The sequence below is a fragment of the Podarcis cretensis genome (assembly GCF_951804945.1).
Source record: "Podarcis cretensis genome assembly, chromosome: 6".
NCBI classification, from domain to species: domain Eukaryota; kingdom Metazoa; phylum Chordata; class Lepidosauria; order Squamata; family Lacertidae; genus Podarcis; species Podarcis cretensis.
The window spans coordinates 95,499,889-95,518,284 of record NC_137175.1 but is presented as its reverse complement, the minus strand read 5'-3'; the positions used below and the strand labels follow the sequence as shown (position 1 = coordinate 95,518,284).

The 18,396-nt window shown below is 48.5% G+C and overlaps 1 protein-coding gene across 3 annotated transcripts in view; it reads right to left on the bottom strand.

Annotated features, from left to right (window-relative positions):
- LOC307218637 (ADAMTS-like protein 2) overlaps positions 1-18,106 on the bottom strand; it is a 40,210-nt gene extending 22,104 nt beyond the window's left edge. The window contains exons 1-6 of one of the 3 annotated variants that reach the window (XM_079981248.1): positions 17,890-18,106; positions 13,108-13,250; positions 10,848-10,923; positions 7,653-7,755; positions 6,377-6,522; positions 3,445-3,568 (exon numbers count right to left, since the gene is read on the bottom strand). In XM_079981248.1, the coding sequence (XP_079837374.1) occupies positions 3,445-3,568; positions 6,377-6,522; positions 7,653-7,755; positions 10,848-10,923; positions 13,108-13,250; positions 17,890-17,976 (679 nt within the window). In that variant the 5' untranslated portion in view covers positions 17,977-18,106. The remainder of the gene's footprint in view (positions 1-3,444; positions 3,569-6,376; positions 6,523-7,652; positions 7,756-10,847; positions 10,924-13,107; positions 13,251-17,889) is intronic. The other 2 variants (XM_079981247.1, XM_079981249.1) reach the window with 2 other exon arrangements.
- Positions 18,107-18,396: the final 290 nt, after the last annotated feature.

Here is an 18,396-nt window from a genome sequence, read left to right as displayed (position 1 = left end):
TATTAATATTAATATTAATATTAATATTAATATTAATATTAATGTTGGGGGGAATGGAAATAGGGACAAAGACTATAGAAAATGCTGATGAGTTGATTGAAAGGCGTAACATTTCTATATCTTGACTATATGGCTATCCCAGCTAAACTTTTGGAGAGTATGCACCTTGAGGTGGATAATTTCAGAAAAGCAAGGGCCACCTATCAGTGACAGAGCAGGTATTTTGCATGCATAAGATCCCAGGCACCTGCAGTTTGCAAGTCAGGGAAAAACCTTTGCTTGACTTCATAGAGAGCCTCTGCCGGCCAGAGTGGATAATATGTATTGTGCTGGATGTGTGACTGGCCCAACATAACAGAGGGCAGCAACATATCTATTCTTCATTGCACATCTCCCTAGGATCCAGATTCCCAATTAGCCTGTTATGTACTGAGTCGAATAGGATCCAAACTGCAGCAGTCTGATTGGTCCTAGAACAATAGGATCCAAAAGGCAGCAGTCTGATTGGTCCTAGAACAATAGGATTCAGAATGCAGCAGTCTCATTGGTCCTAGAACAATGCAGCAGTGTGATTGGTTGGCAGGAACCACCCAATCATGCTCCAGATTGAAGTGAATCCACAACCTGATTGGCTTACAGTAGAATTCCGGAATTAGTCAATCATGTGCAGCCCATTGTGTAAATAATGTATATAAAGCAGATACTTTGAGGGGACTTTCATTCATTCCTCCTCACCACTATGAGCTGAATAAAGAGCATGAAATCACTTTGCAACTCTGAGTATATTTCATAGCCCCTTCCTCTTTTTCCTGTGGAATGTTTCCTGGCATCCAGCATGCAGCCCAGAGACCTTGCTTATTGCAGGATCCGGGATGCAGGGATTTGAAAATAAGCGAATAATTGTCCTTCAACATCCTGCACAAGATACCACTGCCTGGAACTGGAGAAACCCTACCAAGAACCCAGAAACAACACAGCACTTTGGGTCTTGAGGCACCAGGCCTTCCTGAGCTTTCTGAACAACTGCAAGCAGGCTGAGGATGTGGGAAGAGGGATTTCAACCTGGAAATAGGGAGATATGCCCTAAATATAGATTTTTGGGAGGTGTGATTTATATGGCTTCTGTGTTGGTATCAGTTTTGTGTGCCTTCATTTATAAAAGGCAAAACAATTTGGATCTGGCAGCTTTTTTTTAACACCGGAATAAATGTCGCTGTGCACAAGGAACAGTACTCTACCCCCATCTAGTGTTGTGATGATTATTGGAAGAGTCACCAATTTGTGAGCCTGACTGAACAAACAGTCCCAGCTGTCTGTGTTTAAAGGACAAGGGAGGAGGGGGGGATTTCCTGGTTTCTGTGATTCCACTTCTGCAGATGTCACTATCTCCTGCAGAATCCGGAGTCCTCCATTTCATCTGTCTCTATTGTTTCCCAGTCCGCTCAGAGGGAAAGAAAAACACAGGTAGGATATCGTGCTCACGCAACATTGCTGCACTTGCATGCAGTGCTTTCTAACCAGCCTTCTGGCTATCCTATGCCTCCACTCCAAATTGTCCTTCACTTCCTTTCCTGCCGATTCCCTAAAACTCTTTCACACTTACACAAAAATCTCATGTTTGGCAAAAGCACAAACACGTAGTGCAGAGTAAAGTCTGTTTGTTTGCAAAAGATCATATGGAATTGTTTTAAAAACAGAAACTGAAGGTTCGTTGACATCATCATCATTAATTTATTAAATTAGTATACCACCCTACAGGGACACGGGTGGTGCTGTGGGTTAAACCACAGAGCCTAGGACTTGCCAATCAGAAGGTCGGCGGTTCGAATCCCCACGACGGGGTGAATTTCTGTTGCTCGGTCCCTGCTCCTGCCAACCTAGCAGTTTGAAAGCATGTCAAAGTGCAAGTAGATAAATAGGTACTGCTCTAGCGGGAAGGTAAACGGCGTTTCCGTGCACTGCTCTGGTTCGCCAGAAGTGGCTTAGTCATGCTGGCCACATGACCCGGAAGCTGTACGCCGGCTCCCTCGGCCAATAAAGCGAGATGAGCGCCGCAACCCCAGAGTCAGTCACGACTGCACCTAATGGTCAGGGGTCCCTTTACCTTTACCTTTATACCACCCTACAGCCTAGATCGCAGGGCATCAGATATTAACATCCTGGAAATGAGCTCTCTCCTAAGGCAGAACTGCACATCACTTACAAACGCATTTAACAAACTCTTCCCAGCCATCCCAAAGCAGCTTTGGAAAGAAACAATCTGGAGCAGTGCAGATGTAGGAAAGGGGTGCAATACCCCTTCCTCTGCCTCCGGCTTTTCTGCTGAAAATGTCCACCAACGCTCTAGCTGCTTCCCCCCTTCACAGGATTGTAGATGTGTGTTTGCAAGGTAAATTTGCAACTGGAACCCCTTAGGGTGGGAAATGGTGACAACCCCCTAACTTTCTGTAGAAAAAAAACCAGGCAGGTGAAGGATTAAGCGCCGCATCCCATTCCTCTGCTTTAAATTGCCCCATTCTGAAACCGCTTTTCCTCACCAGAAATTGGCTTTGGAGGTTTTGTCGTACACCTTTGTATGTACAGTGGTACCTTGGGTTAAGTACTTAATTCATTCCGGAGGTCTGTTCTTAACCTGAAACTGTTCTTAACCTGAAGCACCACTTTAGTTAATGGGGCCTCCTGCTGCTGCCGCGCCGCCAGAGCACGATTTCTGTTCTCATCCTGAAGCAAAGTTCTTAACCCGAGGTAATATTTCTGGGTTATCGGAGTCTGTAACCTGAAGCGTATGTAACCCGAGGTACCACTGTAATGTGTAGTTCTGCTCTTAAGCTAACGTGATTTCTCAGTTCAGTTCTGCACCTTCTAATACAAAGGCTCAAGGTAAAGGTAAAGGTAAAGGGACCCCTGACCATTAGGTTCAGTTGTGACCAACTCTCGGGTTGTGGCACTCATCTCGCTTTATTGGCCGAGGGAGCCGGCGTACAGCTTCCGGGTCATGTGGCCAGCATTACTAAGCCGCTTCTGGCAAACCAGAGCAGCACACAGAAATGCTGTTAACCTTCCTGCTGGAGTGGTACCTATTTATCTACTTGCACTTTGACATGCTTTCGAACTGCTAGGTTGGCAGGAGCAGGGACTGAGCAACGGGAGCTCACCCCGTCGCAGGGATTTGAACTGCCGACCTTCTGATCAGCAAGTCCTAGGCTCTGTGGTTTAACCCACAGCGCCACCCGCGTCCGCACAAAGGCTCAGTAGCACCCAACTATATTTTATGTTAATTCTTCAAGCTCCTTCTTGGTTGTTGCTTTGGCTTCAGGTATGGGGCTGTGGGGGGGGGGAGCTCCTGCTCTAGCCTAAGCGACTCTTCTGCCAACTTCCTGAGAAGCAAGAGGGGTACCAAGAGGCAGCATAGGAAATAGCTTAAGTGCTGTTAGCAAAGTGTACCTAAATGCGAGATCCCCTTTCGGAAGCTACCCGAGACGCGGTAACAAGTAGTTCCATCTCCTCCGCATACTTGACACCGATCCATCACCTGGGAAGAGTAGAGGCTGCCATCACACCCGATTGGCTGGAGAGAGAGAAAAGTGGAGGCAGACTTGAGAGTGTGAAAACTTTCCGTGCGCCTAATCCATACCCCAGACGAGAAGCCATCTCTTCTGAACCCCTTTAATCACTTTCAAAATTGAAACGCATGGATCGCTGTGCATTTGCTCACGTTCTATCCTTTGTACAAAAGACTGTAAAGAAGAGCCCTGGCAGGTCGCACCAAAGGCCCATCTCACCCAGCATGCTGCTCTCGCTGTGGCCAAACAGATGCCAGTCAGTCTGCTGCAAGTGACTGCCACGGCCAGTTGCCCAGGAACGTACAAAGACAAGGAATGTTATTACCGTCCACTTTTTATTTAGTATTTACAGAGAGAGGCTTTATAACCCAGCCTATTGAGTAATGGCGTTGTCCTGAGTGAATCTCCACCCCCCCCCCATCTCTCCCACTTCCTCATTCGTCATTCTCTTTTAAATATTAGAAATTTTATTTACAACATACCATAAACCCCCAATACAGAAATCCACCCTTATTAAATGTAAACATAACATACAGTAAGCATAACATACAGCAATAAAAGGTAAAGGTAAAGGTACCCCTGCCCGTACGGGCCAGTCTTGACAGACTCTGGGGTTGTGCGCCCATCTCACTTAAGAGGCCAGGGGCCAGCGCTGTCCGGAGACACTTCCGGGTCACGTGGCCAGCGTGACATCGCTGCTCTGGCGAGCCAGAGCCGCACACGGAAACGCCGTTTACCTTCCCGCTGGTAAGCGGTCCCTATTTATCTACTTGCACCCGGAGGTGCTTTCGAACTGCTAGGTTGGCAGGCGCTGGGACCGAGCAGCGGGAGCGCACCCCGCCGCAGGGATTCGAACCGCCGACCTTTCAATCGGCAAGTCCTAGGTGCTGAGGCTTTAACCCACAGCGCCACCTGCGTCCCCTAACATACAGCAATACAAACAACCAAATAAAAGACTTCCTTTATCCTGTATCTGGCCTCCTTATTTACTTCTTATAAGCTGAGAGAATATAATGAAAATGATTTACAAGTGGTACATGACCCCAGTTAAGCTTGCAAAAATTTACCATTTGCCCGATAATAAATGTTGGAAATGTAAAGAGACTGAAGGTACATTCTTTCACCTTTGGTGGACGTGCCCAAGGATTAAGGCTTTCTGGGAAATGATTTATAATGAAATGAAAAAGGTATTTAAATATACCTTCTCTAAGAAACCAGAGGCCTTTCTTCTGGGCATGGTCGGCCAATTGGTGCCAAAGAAGGATAGAACTTTCTTTATGTATGCGACAACAGCAGCAAGAATACTCATCGCAAAATATTGGAAGGCACAAGATCTACCCACTCTGGAAGAATGGCAGATGCAGATGATCGATTATATGGGTTTGGCAGAAATGACCGGCAGAATCCGTGACCAGGGAAAAGAGGCAGCGGAAGAAGATTGGAAGAAATTCAAAGACTATTTGCAGAAATATTGTAAAATTAATGAATGTTAGAATGATGTTGGAAAGAAATTAAATGGTTTCCAGCTGAAATGCTAAGAGATAGGGAAAATAAGGTTTTGAAATAAGTAACAGAACCAATGATGAGGATTTGCTGAATAAATAATCTGAATGGGAATATAAGAAAGGGAGGTATGAGGAGGTCGGGAAAATAAGGTAAAAGAAAATAAGTGAATGGAAACTGTATGTGTTTTTAAATTGTTTTTATTTCTGTACTTTTATATTTTTGTATTTTTCTATTTTTGTTGTTTCTTCTCTTTTCGTACTATTTTTGAAACTTTAATAAATATTTATAAAAAAGAAAGAAAGAAAGAAAATATTTACTTCTTATAAGCTGTTTCCTTTATGAATAATTATTAAGATTTTTCTAATTATAACTTGAATATCCACAAAGTCTCCTGCAGACATTAATCGAAACAAGTCCAGGTATGTATTTCAGGACACTGTTTTGTGAAGTATTCTCTGCATTTTCCCCATGCTTTCTGAAACTCTTGTCTAGTGTGATCTCTAATTGCCTCTGTTAATCTAGCCAGTTCATTATACTGTTTGTCTTGCCATTCCTTTTTTGTTGGCACAATTTCTTTTTCCCACTTTTTAGCAATTAGGATCCTTGCCGCTCCTGTGGCATAGAGGAATATTTTCTGATCTTCTCTTGCTACACCTGTGTCCATTATCCCTAGTAGAAAAGCTTCTGTATTTTTCATAAAGTTATACTTAAACATTTTTTTAAGCTCATCATATACTATATTCCAGAAGTTTTCTTTATTTTTTCACAGGTCCACCAAACATGTATAAGTGTCCCCTCTGTTTTACCACACCTCCAGCACAGATTTGTTTTTGTCTTATACATTTTAGCTATTTTGGAAGGTGTTAAGTACCTCATTCATCACTCTCATTGTCTCTCCTACAGGTGCTGCTATGTGCCCTCTGTCTTTGAGCTCTTTGCTCTCCTACTTTCAAGGCTCGCCAGGTTCTGGGAGATTGAGGGTCTGGGATGCTTTCTAAGACACTGTGTCCGTCAGCTGTCGCCCCCTGGTGGTGCTTCCTCCTCCTCCTCTCCCATTGTTTCCTAGCTTTTCCCCTCATCTGCCTCCGAGCTGTGACCTCCCTCAAACCCCTGTTGTAATTCTAAACTGACAATGTCCCTGACAATGCCTGTGGGAAGCTCACAAACAGGGCATAGGCTCCCCTCAGCCCTTGTGATTCCATGCAACTGATATTCAGAGGCATACTACCTCCAACAGTGAAGGAAGAACATAGCCAATGTAGGTCATTCCTGAGTCCCGGAGGTGGGTCCTCCTTACAGTGCTTTACCTCACACTTCCCACTGATGCAGACCCCTTGGTAGGCCCTGTCTTTGCACGACGTGCCATCCTGGGCATGCGCCATCAGCTGCCTCTCTCCGTTCCTGGTGGTGCACTGGAGGTCGCATGGCTTGTTAGAGATGCTGGTGTAATCATCTAGAGCAAAAACACAGGAGAAGCTGGAACACAGGGTGACACGGCAGCGGTCCAGGAGAAGAGAGGCGGAAGATGCTCTCCTCTAAGGACCAGTGGGATCATGCAGACTCCGCTGGAGCTTTGTGCAAGCTGGGTGCTAAGGTCAGTTAAATGATTTTAACATCCACTGCCACCCAACTGAGACACTGGGCGATCCTGGGTGAGGAAACCTATCGGCTGAATTTACGCTCCCAACGCAAACGGATTTCGCCATTGCTCCTGCCTCAACCGAGGGCACCCTGGGTGTTGTGGCTCCTCAAAAGCGTAGCAAGCTTTATTGTAGAATGGCTTTTTCATGGACTAGAGTCCACTTTACTCAGAACAGTGATTACTCACTGATGGTAACACATTTTCCAAGCTTTGAAATCCTCTCCCATTACCTGAATTAAAGAAGCATAAGCTGTGGGTTAAACCACAGAGCCTAGGACTTGCCAATCAGAAGGTCGGCGGTTCGAATCCCCGCGACGGGGTGAGCTCCCGCTGCTCGGTCCCTGCTCCTGCCAACCTAGCAGTTCGAAAGCACGTCAAAGTGCAAGTAGATAAATAGGTACCACTCCGGCGGGAAGGTAAACGGTGCTTCTGTGCGCTGCTCTGGTTCAGAAGCAGCTTAGTCATGCTGGCCACATGACCCGGAAGCTGTACGCTGGCTCCCTCGGCCAATAAAGCAAGATGAGCGCCGCAACCCCAGAGTCGGCCACGAATGGACCTAATGGTCAGGGGTCCCTTTGCCTTTTACCTTTAAGCAAGCTTAAGAGGGCTGTGTTATCACTAGTGACTGATGTTGGAAATGGTGACAATCTTGTTCAAGAATTCCATCTGAACTTTAGCCTACCACCGTTTCTCTTGCATTTCATACCGTTTTGGCCCCACCATTAACACTTTCTGTCTATATATCTAACCCCGTGTGTCATTGCGTGCTGCGGTTTCCACTCTACAAAAAGTTAGGTCACAATGAATCTCTGTCTTTAAAGTGCCAGGGGGACTTCTGCTGTTTTGCTCCTAGAGTCTTACGGATTGAAGACTCCACCAAGCCTTGTAAGTGCAGCAACTTCATCCGAACGCTTCTGCTGAGTAACTTAGCGAAGGCAAACCTGGGTAGAGAGGCATCCACTGATAATGCTGCTTTCCAAAGGCCTTGGCGTTGAAACTGGCGCATTGATACTGCTTGAAGCTGGCGGTGTTGGCAGGACAAAGCTGGAGGGAGAGAGAAACTCAGCTCATCATGGAATCCCCTTTCCTCTCAACGAAAGGGTAGGTCTCACCATAGCTGTCAACTTACAGATTTGAAAATAAGGGGCCAGCAGCCTCGGAAATAAAGGATCAGCAGCCAAAATAAGGGATTTTCCAGGCACAGGTATGTTCACCTTCTGAACCCCTCCGAGCCAAAGGCAGAAAGCCCAGCCAGCAGCCAAATGAAAACTCAAGCAGTGGTTCCCACAGTGCAGCAACCCGGCAAAGGGGATGCAGCAAGGAAAACCACCGTCACCTCTCCACTGGAAGCACTGAGCAAAGGCGAGTCCCCAGGCAACGTGGCCAATTTGATCGGCACAAAGCATGCAAGCTCCACCCCCCCCAGTCATTCTTAGACTCCTTATTGGTGAGCAACGCAGCCAGGCAACACAGTTGGAGCCTCCTCCCTGGCCGGCAGGGAGGGAGGGAGAGGAGCTGCTTCCTTTGAAACCCGGGAAATTTAAGGGACATCATCAATAAGGGACAGCAGCGGGACACAGCACTGGGATAAGGGACTTTCCCGTCAAATAAGGGACGGTTGACAGCTATGCTTCTCACTGTATTTGCAAAGGCTCTGAACTTTAAGATTTCAAGCAGGTGGGGGGTTTAAGATCTCCAGATAAAAAGAGAAAGATTCAGGGCTAAAGTAGGACAAGATGCCAGCAATGCAATTGCAAGATTGGCTTTTTAAAAGCAAGCCATTGTTGGGGGGGGGGGGTCGATCTGGATCCTGGCGTGGCAAGGAGGCCCACTGTGGTCTTGATCCAGATGGTCCCCCTGACTGAGAAGCAGTTTCCATATGTACTGGAGGGGTGGGTCAGGTTTTCTCTTTCTCTGCTATGCTAAATTACCTTACAGAGTTGTTAATGCAGATAACAGAGGACCACGTGGGCCACACATGGCTTCTTAGAAGGGTGGGATAAAAATCAAACAAACTCCTTTATTTCTGAACTCCCTAGAGCAGCGGTTCTCAAACTGTGGGTCCCCAGATGTTGTTGGACTACAACTCCCATCAACCCTGAGCTCTGGCCTTGCTAGCTAGGGGTGATGGGAGTTGTAGTCCAACAACATCTGGGGACCCACAGGTTGAGAAAGGCTGCCCTAGAGCCTATGGGTGCCAGGGCACTCACAAATGCTTCCTGTAGCACCAGTGAAAGTCCTCTGTAAACAACCCCTCAAAAATCCAAAACACTTGAGACGGTTCCTTCTTCCCACTAAGCTGAAACATGCCCATGTTTCACTGAGGAGCAGGATCAGACCACCACCCACCCTTTCCTTTTGAACAGAGGGCAGGTGGAAAGAGCTTATCTCTGCGAGCGAGTTTAATGAGTGGGGTAGCCCAGCCAGATGGACGGGGAATAAATAATAAAACAGTAATATGTGTGTGTGTGTGTGTGTGTGTGTGAGAGAGAGAGAGAGAGAGAGAGAGAGAGAGAGAGAGAGAGAGAGAGAGATGATATAGTCTAGGAGGATCTAACCTCACTATTCCTTTATAACCCCCCCACCCAGAATGTGGGGTGGTGGTGGGAATTACTGCCAGATGTTCCCAAGAGTACAGTGGTACCTCGGGTTAAGTACTTAATTCATTCTGGAGGTCCGTTCTTAACCTGAAACTGTTCTTAACCTGAAGACCACTTTAGCTATAGGGGCCTCCCACCATAGCTGTCAACCTTCCCCTTTTTGGGGGGGAAATTCCCTTATTCCAGTGCCGTTTCCCGCTGCTATCCCGGATTGTTACATATCCCGTAGACTGACAGGTGAGGCTGCTGATCCCTTATTTTCAAGGCTGCTGATCCCTTATTTTCAAATAAATAGTTGACAGCTATGCCTCCCACTGCCGCTGCACCGCCGGCGCACGATTTCTGTTCTCATCCTGAAGCAACGTTCTTAACCCAAGGTACTATTTCTGGGTTAGCGGAGTCTGTAACCTGAAGCGTCTGTAACCCGAGATACCACTGTAATCTTCTGAGGCTGCAGTCCTGGGAATAAGCCCCACTAAACTCATGGGAACTCAATGGTGCTCACTTTTGAGTAGATGCATATAGGACCGAGCTGCAGCTTGCAGCCTGGCAAGTCCAATAACCCATTCTCAAGTTCCATACATATTGATGCCTCCATATAGATAGCAGTAACCAACCAATTGCTAGTTGAATTCTATTTGATTTCATGCTCATAGCAGCAGGGGTGGAGGCAGAGGGCGGTGGGGGTGGTTCGCCCCAGGTGTCATCACTAAGGGGGGTGACATTCGGCACCTGCGACTCCCAAGCCTACCCGGAGCCATCGGGGGAAGGGGCAGAGCTGCGCTGCCTTGCTGGCGACCTTCCGCCCTTCCCCCTTAATTTTGACAGCTTGGGGAAGGCTTAGGAGTCACGGGTAGGTGACGCGGCATTGTGCCCCGCTCCTGGGCTGCTTCCGGGGGGGGGGGGGAGACTTCCCTGAGCTGTCAAAAGGAAGAGGGAAGGAAGGAAGGCTGCTGGCAAAGCGGTGTGGCTCCCCCCTCCCCCGCCGCCCAGGAAGCAGCCTGCCATGGGCGGCTTGCCCCCTGGGACACTCGTCCCATCCCCATGGCCCCGCCCCCAGGTGCACAGCATTTGCGCCGCTCCAGGTGCCAGTGGGACGCAGGTGGCGCTGTGGGTTAAACCACAGAGCCTAGGGCTTGCTGATCAGAAGGTTGGCGCTTCGAATCACCGGGACGGGGTGAGCTCCCATTGCTCGGTCCCTGCTCCTGCCCACCTAGCAGTTCGAAAGCACGTCAAAGTGCAAGTAGATAAATAGGTACCGCTCCAGCGGGAAGGTAAACGGCGTTTCCGTGCGCTGCTCTGGTTCGCCAGAAGTGGCTTCGTCATGCTGGCCACATGAGCCGGAAGCTGTACTCCGGCTCCCTCGGCCAGTAAAGTGAGATGAGCGCTGCAACCCCAGAGTTGGTCACGACTGGACCTAATGGTCAGGGGTCCCTTTACGTTTACCTAGGTGCCAGAGCAGCTAGCTCCGCCTCTGTACATCATCCCACAGAACGAATCCATGTCTAAATAAGGATGCAGGAGACTTGATCTTACCTGCTGTTGGCACAGTTGGTAGTGCTTGGACTGACCGAGGCACATGCTACTATTTGTCCCCTGAGAAACTTGCAGCCTGCAAAAGAAAAAAGCAGTGGATGTTTTTTGCTTCCCAGGCTCAGGGGCCCCATAGCCCAGGCACAGGCAAACTCGGCCCTCCTCCAGACGTTTCGGGACTACAATTCCCATCATCCCTGACCACTGGTCCTGTTAGCTAGGGATCATGGGAGTTGTAGTCCCAAAACATCTGGAGGGCCGAGTTTGCCTATGCCTGCCATAGCCTCTCCTTCTATGCAGGGTTTGAAACGCCATTGCAACACCCGTAACAATTTCTGTTGCCCTTCTTTGTCAGTTTGCTACTGCCATCATACACAACCCAGAAGTGGAGAGGAGAAGTCATCGTCTCCCAGACTGGGATGGGTGAAAGGACTCCCATTCCTGGGCTTCTATCTGAGTTCATTAGACCTGTCCCAGAACCTGCTTTCGGTCCTGGAACATGTTCAAAGTGCCTCTGAACATGTGCAGAGTGCAAAGATGGAAAGATACAGCCTTGCCCACTGCAGATGAATGGCTGATTTTTTTAAAAAAACACTATTGCACTTGGCAGAGACGGCAAAGTTAACATGTTTAATTAGAGAAAAATCATTACTGACGTTTCTTAAGGATTGGAAATTTCTTATGGACTTTTTGCGTGAAAGAGAAAATTAACTTGTAATATCTTGATTTGAAGATTGAAAAAATACTGGTGTATAGAAGATAGAACGGTTGGATTTTAATGAATGAATACTATATTTGGCTGCAGGAAATGCTTTTATCTTTTCTTCTCTCTCTTTAGGTTTTTCTTTTTCTTTTCTTTTCTACCTTCTGCCCTTTTTCTTTTTTTATAGGATGGTATTATAAAAAGATAATCTGTAATGGATATGTATTTCTGTTTATCTTTGAATAAGCATCAATAAATAACTCTTCTTTTTTTAAAGAACATGTGCAGAGTGCTATTTTCTCAGCAATGAGTAGCCCCAGCCAGCACTCAGGCATGCTGCAATTAAAGGTACCGTAAGTCGGGAATTACTAAGTGTGTCTCATCTAGACAGGCACGAGAAGTAGGATAGCTTCCCTTGGAAAATGCCTGTAACTACCAAAAAAGAAAAACCCACAACCCAACACTCCAAACTCCTGAAAAAGCACAGCTTTCCAAAACCACCATCATTACTGGCCCTAGAGGCTGTAAGGCTCAGCTCTGAAGGACTGGAAGGACCATGGGCAGAAAGCCTTCTTCAAGCGCCTGGCTTTGTGTAGCTTCTTTTCATAGTCCTGTTGCATGAACTCAGCAGGGCTTTGATGTACAAACCGACCCCTCCTTCCTTGAGCGACTACTGTCATTACATTCCGTGGAGTGTGCATAGATAAATAGAATTTTTTTTAAACGGGGTGACTGGAGCTGTTAGCTATGGAGTTGGGTTTGCTGTTTTTAAGAGAGACACTGGGGTGCCTTGTTAACGGCGCAGTTTATTTCAAAGTATGTTTGAGAATCCTGCCATCTCCAGACGGAAGGCACCTCGGCATATCTGGACCCTAATTATGCAGCCAGCCAGCCCACATAAAAGAAGTTTTCCCCACCTTTCCTTTTGACGGAAGGAAAGAGGAAAGGAAGGGGGGCCTTGATCAGGCTCCCTCCGCTCAGAAGTGCACTCATGCAGAATAGAAAGGAGGGATTTGGGGGTGGGGGGGTGTGAGGCAAAGCTTATTGAGTTCTTGGTTGGCAGGCCTCATTAGCGTCATGGGATCTGGAGTAGCAGGTTCAAAGAGGTGCCTCTTCAAGGCTTCCCATTCAGCTCTTGGGAGAGGAGGCAGGGGCTTCTACAAAGGCCTCGCAAGTCAATTCTGGACGGGAATTTGAGTGGGCGGGCCAAGGACGAGAACGCGGCTGGAATTCGTGAGAACGAAATCTGTCATCATCATTGTGCAACGCCTCCCCTTCCCTTTCAGCCGGGGAACCAGCTCAGGATGTGAGTTGTTGTACCTCAGGAGGATGAATAGAGCAGCCCGCTGGGACCCTGGGAATACAATGATATTCAAAGGAGAAGGGGTCGCAGAATAAGAGCGGAGAGGAAATGAGAGGAACGGGGCCAAACACAGAGAAGGGGGACTCAGGAAGAACCTCGGCTGCCGGCAACTTTCCCCTTCTCTGCTCTTTTTATACTGCGGTGGCAACAACAGCTTCAGCTATTTGTCGCAGCGTTCGTGCCAAGCTGGTACTTACCTCTGCCGTAAGCAGTGCCTCTCGCGGGACATCACCCCCCCTCCACAGGTGCGCGAGCAGGTAGACCAGGAGCCCCATTCCCCCCACCACTTGGTGACCTCTTCGTTCCAGGTACCGGCTCCTTCTGGTGCCTCCCTACTGTCCTGACAAAAACAGGGAATGGTTAGCATGGAGACTCCATCCCCGCGTGTTCTCCCAACCACACAGCTCTGCTGCTGTTCATATACACATGCATTTTGAGCTAGCCGGGGTTTTTTGTTTTATTTTTGTGGGCAACAAATGTTCCTCCTTATTTGGTCGAGACTGAATGGCACCACTCAAGAACGCTTGCCGCATGCCCTGCGTTTTGCTTAATTTCATGATATATTTTGAGTACGAGGACTTGCATTCCCCTGCTGCGGAGCTTTGGGTTTTAAAGTTTGGGTCCCATTTGCCCTGTGCTTTTAAAGCTGTAGCATATCACTAACAACTCCCAGCACTTGTAAGAAACTACAATTCCCAGGACTCTTTGGGGAAAGCCATGAGTGTTTAAAGTGGTAAGATACTACAGTGCAGATGGGGCCTTCAATGATTTCAAGATTTCAGTAAACAGAGAGTGGGTAGCCCTAAGTATGATTATATTGACATATTGTCCAATGGTAGGAAAAAAACCAGATTGTCTTTTTCTGAAACTCCCATAATGCTTGCTGCTCTGATTCAGCTGATTAAATTATTTGTCCGGAACTCCAGAACTTTGTGCTGGTATTCTCAGTCTGCCCTCTTTCAGGCCTTGCCCAAGACATTTTGCTGCCTTCGGTGGAGAAATACATACACGCCGCATTGCATAGGACCCAATTTGTTTTGGCACTTGAGGCAGAAAATCTCAGTCACCTCTCCCATTCCCTGGCAGGAAAAGTGCAACAAACTATATTTTAAAGCTTTTTTTTTTTTTTTTTTAGCCTTTCCTGAAACCCAAAATCTACCAGAGTCACCCATCTCACTCTGCCTAATGGTAGAACTGGTCCCACGTGGCACCTAGTTTCACCAATCCTACTAAGCCCATACAGATAACCAGATGTGTGGTATAAAAAAACACACCCTACACACGATTCATTGTGCAGGATAATACAGAGACTAAGCTATTCTAGGATGAGAGTGTTTCACAAAACGGCAGTTTGGTTATGCACTCGGCTTGTCACGGGCTCAATGGATAAGAGTGACATTTGGCTAGCAGTCTGCAAGGGATTATCAGCAATCCGAGACTTTGCTCCTACTTCTTGAACACACCAAGAAAACATGGCAACTGGATGTACCAGTCTGCAATCCGTCTTTGTCAAAGTACACCTGCAAACGTGATGTGGAACAGCTTGACTTCAAACACATTGTAGGCATGCACCAAGGAACCATGACCACCCACTGTTCCTAGCCCTAGTCCTGAGTAGTTTGAAGTTTACATGCATCCTAGCCATGGTAAAAGCGTGAAACAGCTCCAAATTCCTCTGTGTGGACAAAATGTGTTTGTCTTGGTCCTTCTGTCTTTCTCTTGTCTCCTTTCCGAAAAGCTCAATTGTGTCAGACAATGATGAGTGGGTAGAAGCCACTTGCATATAAAGGAATGGAAGAATATGTCCACAGTGCAGTGTCCGAAACTCCCATTGTTCCAGGCGCATTTTGTGACAGGGAATTTCGTTAGCGCAAGCAGTTTCTGAGCTCTGGGAGCAGTACTGCGCCTAAGATTTCAGATTAAAACTGCAGTGTGGAAGGAAAGAGGGACCTTTTTCTGCCTCCCCACTTCCAGCCACTCTCTGAAGACTGGCGAAGAGACCCTCTTAAGAATATTAGGGGGGTGGGCAGAGGAAGACGAACGAACATGTAATATTTTAGATGCAGTTCAATTCATTTCCAGCTTTGTATTCTTGTTATTAAAAAGTGTTCCTAGACATTCCATTGTTGCGCCCATGACCTCGGTTTAAGGTGCCATTTAGCTCCTAGCTTTCATATTTCTGTTTCTAACACTGCCACAGTGGGAACGTACAGAGCACAATAATTAAGGTGAACTGTGTGCCAATATTGAATCAATATTGAGAAACCGCTTAGCTAAAAGATTGAAGAATCGCTGTGCAGCATGGGACGAGCCTTTCTAATCAGCTTTTCGTAAGGACAGATAATCTGCTGCGTCTATCCATCGGGATTGCCTCCACAGAGGAGGCCACCTTGCACTTCTGTGTGAGTCCCTGCTCTGAGCATGCCTCTTCCCAGAGGCACTTCTACAGCAGCAACTCGCACAGAGATGCAACATAAGACCTCCGCATTTGCGTTTGGGAAGGCAAGATCCGTAGCAAAGTAAATAGTTTGTGGAACAACAGGGAAGTGTGCATCCAATTTATTTCAGGCGAAGAGTGTGTCTCGGCTGCCGGAAGTTTGCGGCACGGTGGCAAAAGAGAACGTAGGCCTCATTTGAGAGGGGGCGACAGCCCCTCCCAACCTAGACGCGGAGAGAGATGTCTCCCTCTGGCTATTCACAGTGAGGAAACGGCAAAGGGCTTCCTCACCAGCCTCTGAGAAACAGGGCCACAATGGCTTCAGTGACCCATGAAATCTGGGAGGCTCAGGCAAACTGATTGAAGTTAGTGGGGGGTGGGGTTGCCTCCCCCGTTTAGAATAGCAGAGGTAGAGCTTGCTGGCCTGGCCTCTGAATGGGTGTTCTGTAATAATGAGGAGGATTTGACAGAGTTTTTACAGCTGCAGGGAGACAAGTGTTATTAAAGAGCACAGAGCTCTAATTAGAGCTTCTCTGTCAGGTCCGAAGGTGTGTCTTTGCCTCCCTCCCCAAATGAATGGCCCACATGTGTTGTTAATGGGAAAATGGAAGAGGGAAAGGAGGGGTGCTTAAGGCTAGTTTACCCCAGAGACAGAAGGTCCAGGAAAATGGGGGGGGTGGTTTTCTGCTGGTTAAAAAAACCCCATCAACCTCAATTCTCTTTCCAAGGCAAGTGCTTTGTAGCTGAGGTTTCACTTTATCCAAATATCAAAACGTCTACCACTATAGATTCAGCCCAGCAGAACATGCCCAACTGATGCGATTTAGAGTGGGTTATATTTGGACCACAGCGGAAGCAGCCCCACTGTGGAGCCCCTTCCCAAGGAAAAGTGGGCACTCCCCTCTCCTCACCTGCATTCATGAAGCATGTAAATATTTCCAGGATTGTGGCTGATAGTGTTATATTAAGTTTTTCTACTCCTGGTTTTTAACGGCTATCTACAATGATTTGAATTGTTTCCTATAAAATTATTGTTGTGAGCTGTCCTAGGCAGAAAAAAGGAGGTGAAAAAAAAAATGAAATAATAAATGAATAAAGAATAGTTGGATGCTAAAACAGGGTATGTAGAAGTTGGAGCAATGAAAGTGCATGGGATTGATCCTGCATGTGAACTAGGCTTCCTTCCATAGAGTTTTCTTACCGCAAGTGGCTGTACCAACTATACACCATCTAAGTCAGTCCCGGGATCCCATGCAACAGCACAGGAGGTGCTGGAGCACAACGCTTTGGTTATGTGTGCATGCAATCCAACTGCTGTGCTGCAGAAACACTGTCTGCAAGGGGAATCCTGAGGGGTGAGCTTCTCAGTACAGTGGCGTAGCGTGGGTTGTCAGCACCCGGGGCAAGGCAAGTAATTTGCGCCCCCTAACCCGTGGATTTGCGCCCCCTAACCCGTGGATTTGCACCCCCTAACCCGTGGATTTGCACCCCCCAACCCTAACCCCCAGATGTTGTGCCCGGTGCGGCCGGCCCCCCCCGCCCCCCCCCACGCTATGCCACTGTCTCAGTACAGCCACTTTTCTGGGAATCACATGCACATAATGCAGTGAAAATATGGATACAGTGAGAAGTTTGCATAGCACTGTAGTCTTGGGTCCTCCCCACCTGTGAATTGCCCTCATTGCCACATAATGTATTTAGGATCAGGATATTGGACGGTCCAGATGTCAGCTCGCATTAAGGGCTACAGCTTCCTTTGGATTCTGTTTCCACACATTATTATCCAAACCAGGCTTTGCTCTTCTCCAAGTCTCTAACTCAAATGCAATACAAGTGCATTTTTTATTATAAAAAACCCTCCTGTACGTTTTTTCCATCCGGCATTAACGTTATTCACACGTGAGCAAAAACAGCCGGAGAGGATCAGAGGCTGTTTTTCGTGCCATGTGTTAAAAACGCCTCCACTTCAAAGGGAAGACGACTTGATAGCTGAACCGGCCAAGGGGAAAGCAAGAAGGGGGTCTCCGGAGCCAAAGGAAATCCTAGCAGGGGACTTTTCAAAGCATTTCGCTTTCCGGGTCTCCTAATCCCTTGGGAATCCAAAGCAGCGAAGGGAGTGGCTGGCGCAAACTGCCACCCGTTCCCCTCTTCCTCCTTAAATTCGTGATATAATGATCTCTGGCTTGGAGAGGGGGTGGTTTTCGGGGGCGAGGAAGAGAGGGAGACCAACAACCAACAAAACAACAAGAACAAAACCCGGGCGCGTCAGACTTTGCTGATACAGCGGCTGGGAGAAGGAAGGCGCGCGCTGGGGCGCATTTCTTCGGTTCCCAGGCCCTGGGCGCGGTGACCAGGGGCTGTGAGCCGACGGCGTTTGCCCTCCCCAGTCCCGGAGGCTGAGCCAGCCAAGGCAGCAGAGCTGCCCCCTGGCAAGTGGCCTGGCAGAGGATCCCCCGGGGAGGGCGCACCAACCCTGAGCGCGCCGGGGCGCACGGCAGCCCAGGCTCCCCGCGTCCCTGGCGGTGGCCACCAGCCCCCTTACCTTAGCGCCCAGGGCGCCGGCCAGCAGCAGAAGCAGCCAGGGCGCGGCGAGGAGCCGGCGGGCAGAGCAGGCGGGAGGCGCGGCCATCGTGCGCGCTGCTAGAGCTCCATGGGCAGCCAGGAGGCGGCGGCGGCGGCGGCAGCAGCAAAGCCCCGGCGAGAGGAGCCGCCTGCGCGCAAACCTGCATGGCCGAGCGAGTAATTAATGGCTTTCCAACCTGCGGCGCGCAACCCGGCGGCTCCTGGGCGGCCGTGATTGACAAGGCGACCTGAGAGCCCCCCGAAGCCGCGGCAGCCAGGGGGGCGGAAGGAGGGAGCCGGAGGCGGGGGGAGCTGGGTCAGCCCCCGGCGAGTCCTCGCTCGGCAAAGGGAGACAAAGGAGCCCGGCTTAGCAGCATCCTTCCTGCAGCGGCTTCTGGGGGAGGAAGAAGAGCGCGCGGTGGGGGTCGCATCCTTTCCACCGGAGGGGGGGGTTCCTTAACCATTCCCCCCCCCAGAAAAGTGGGGT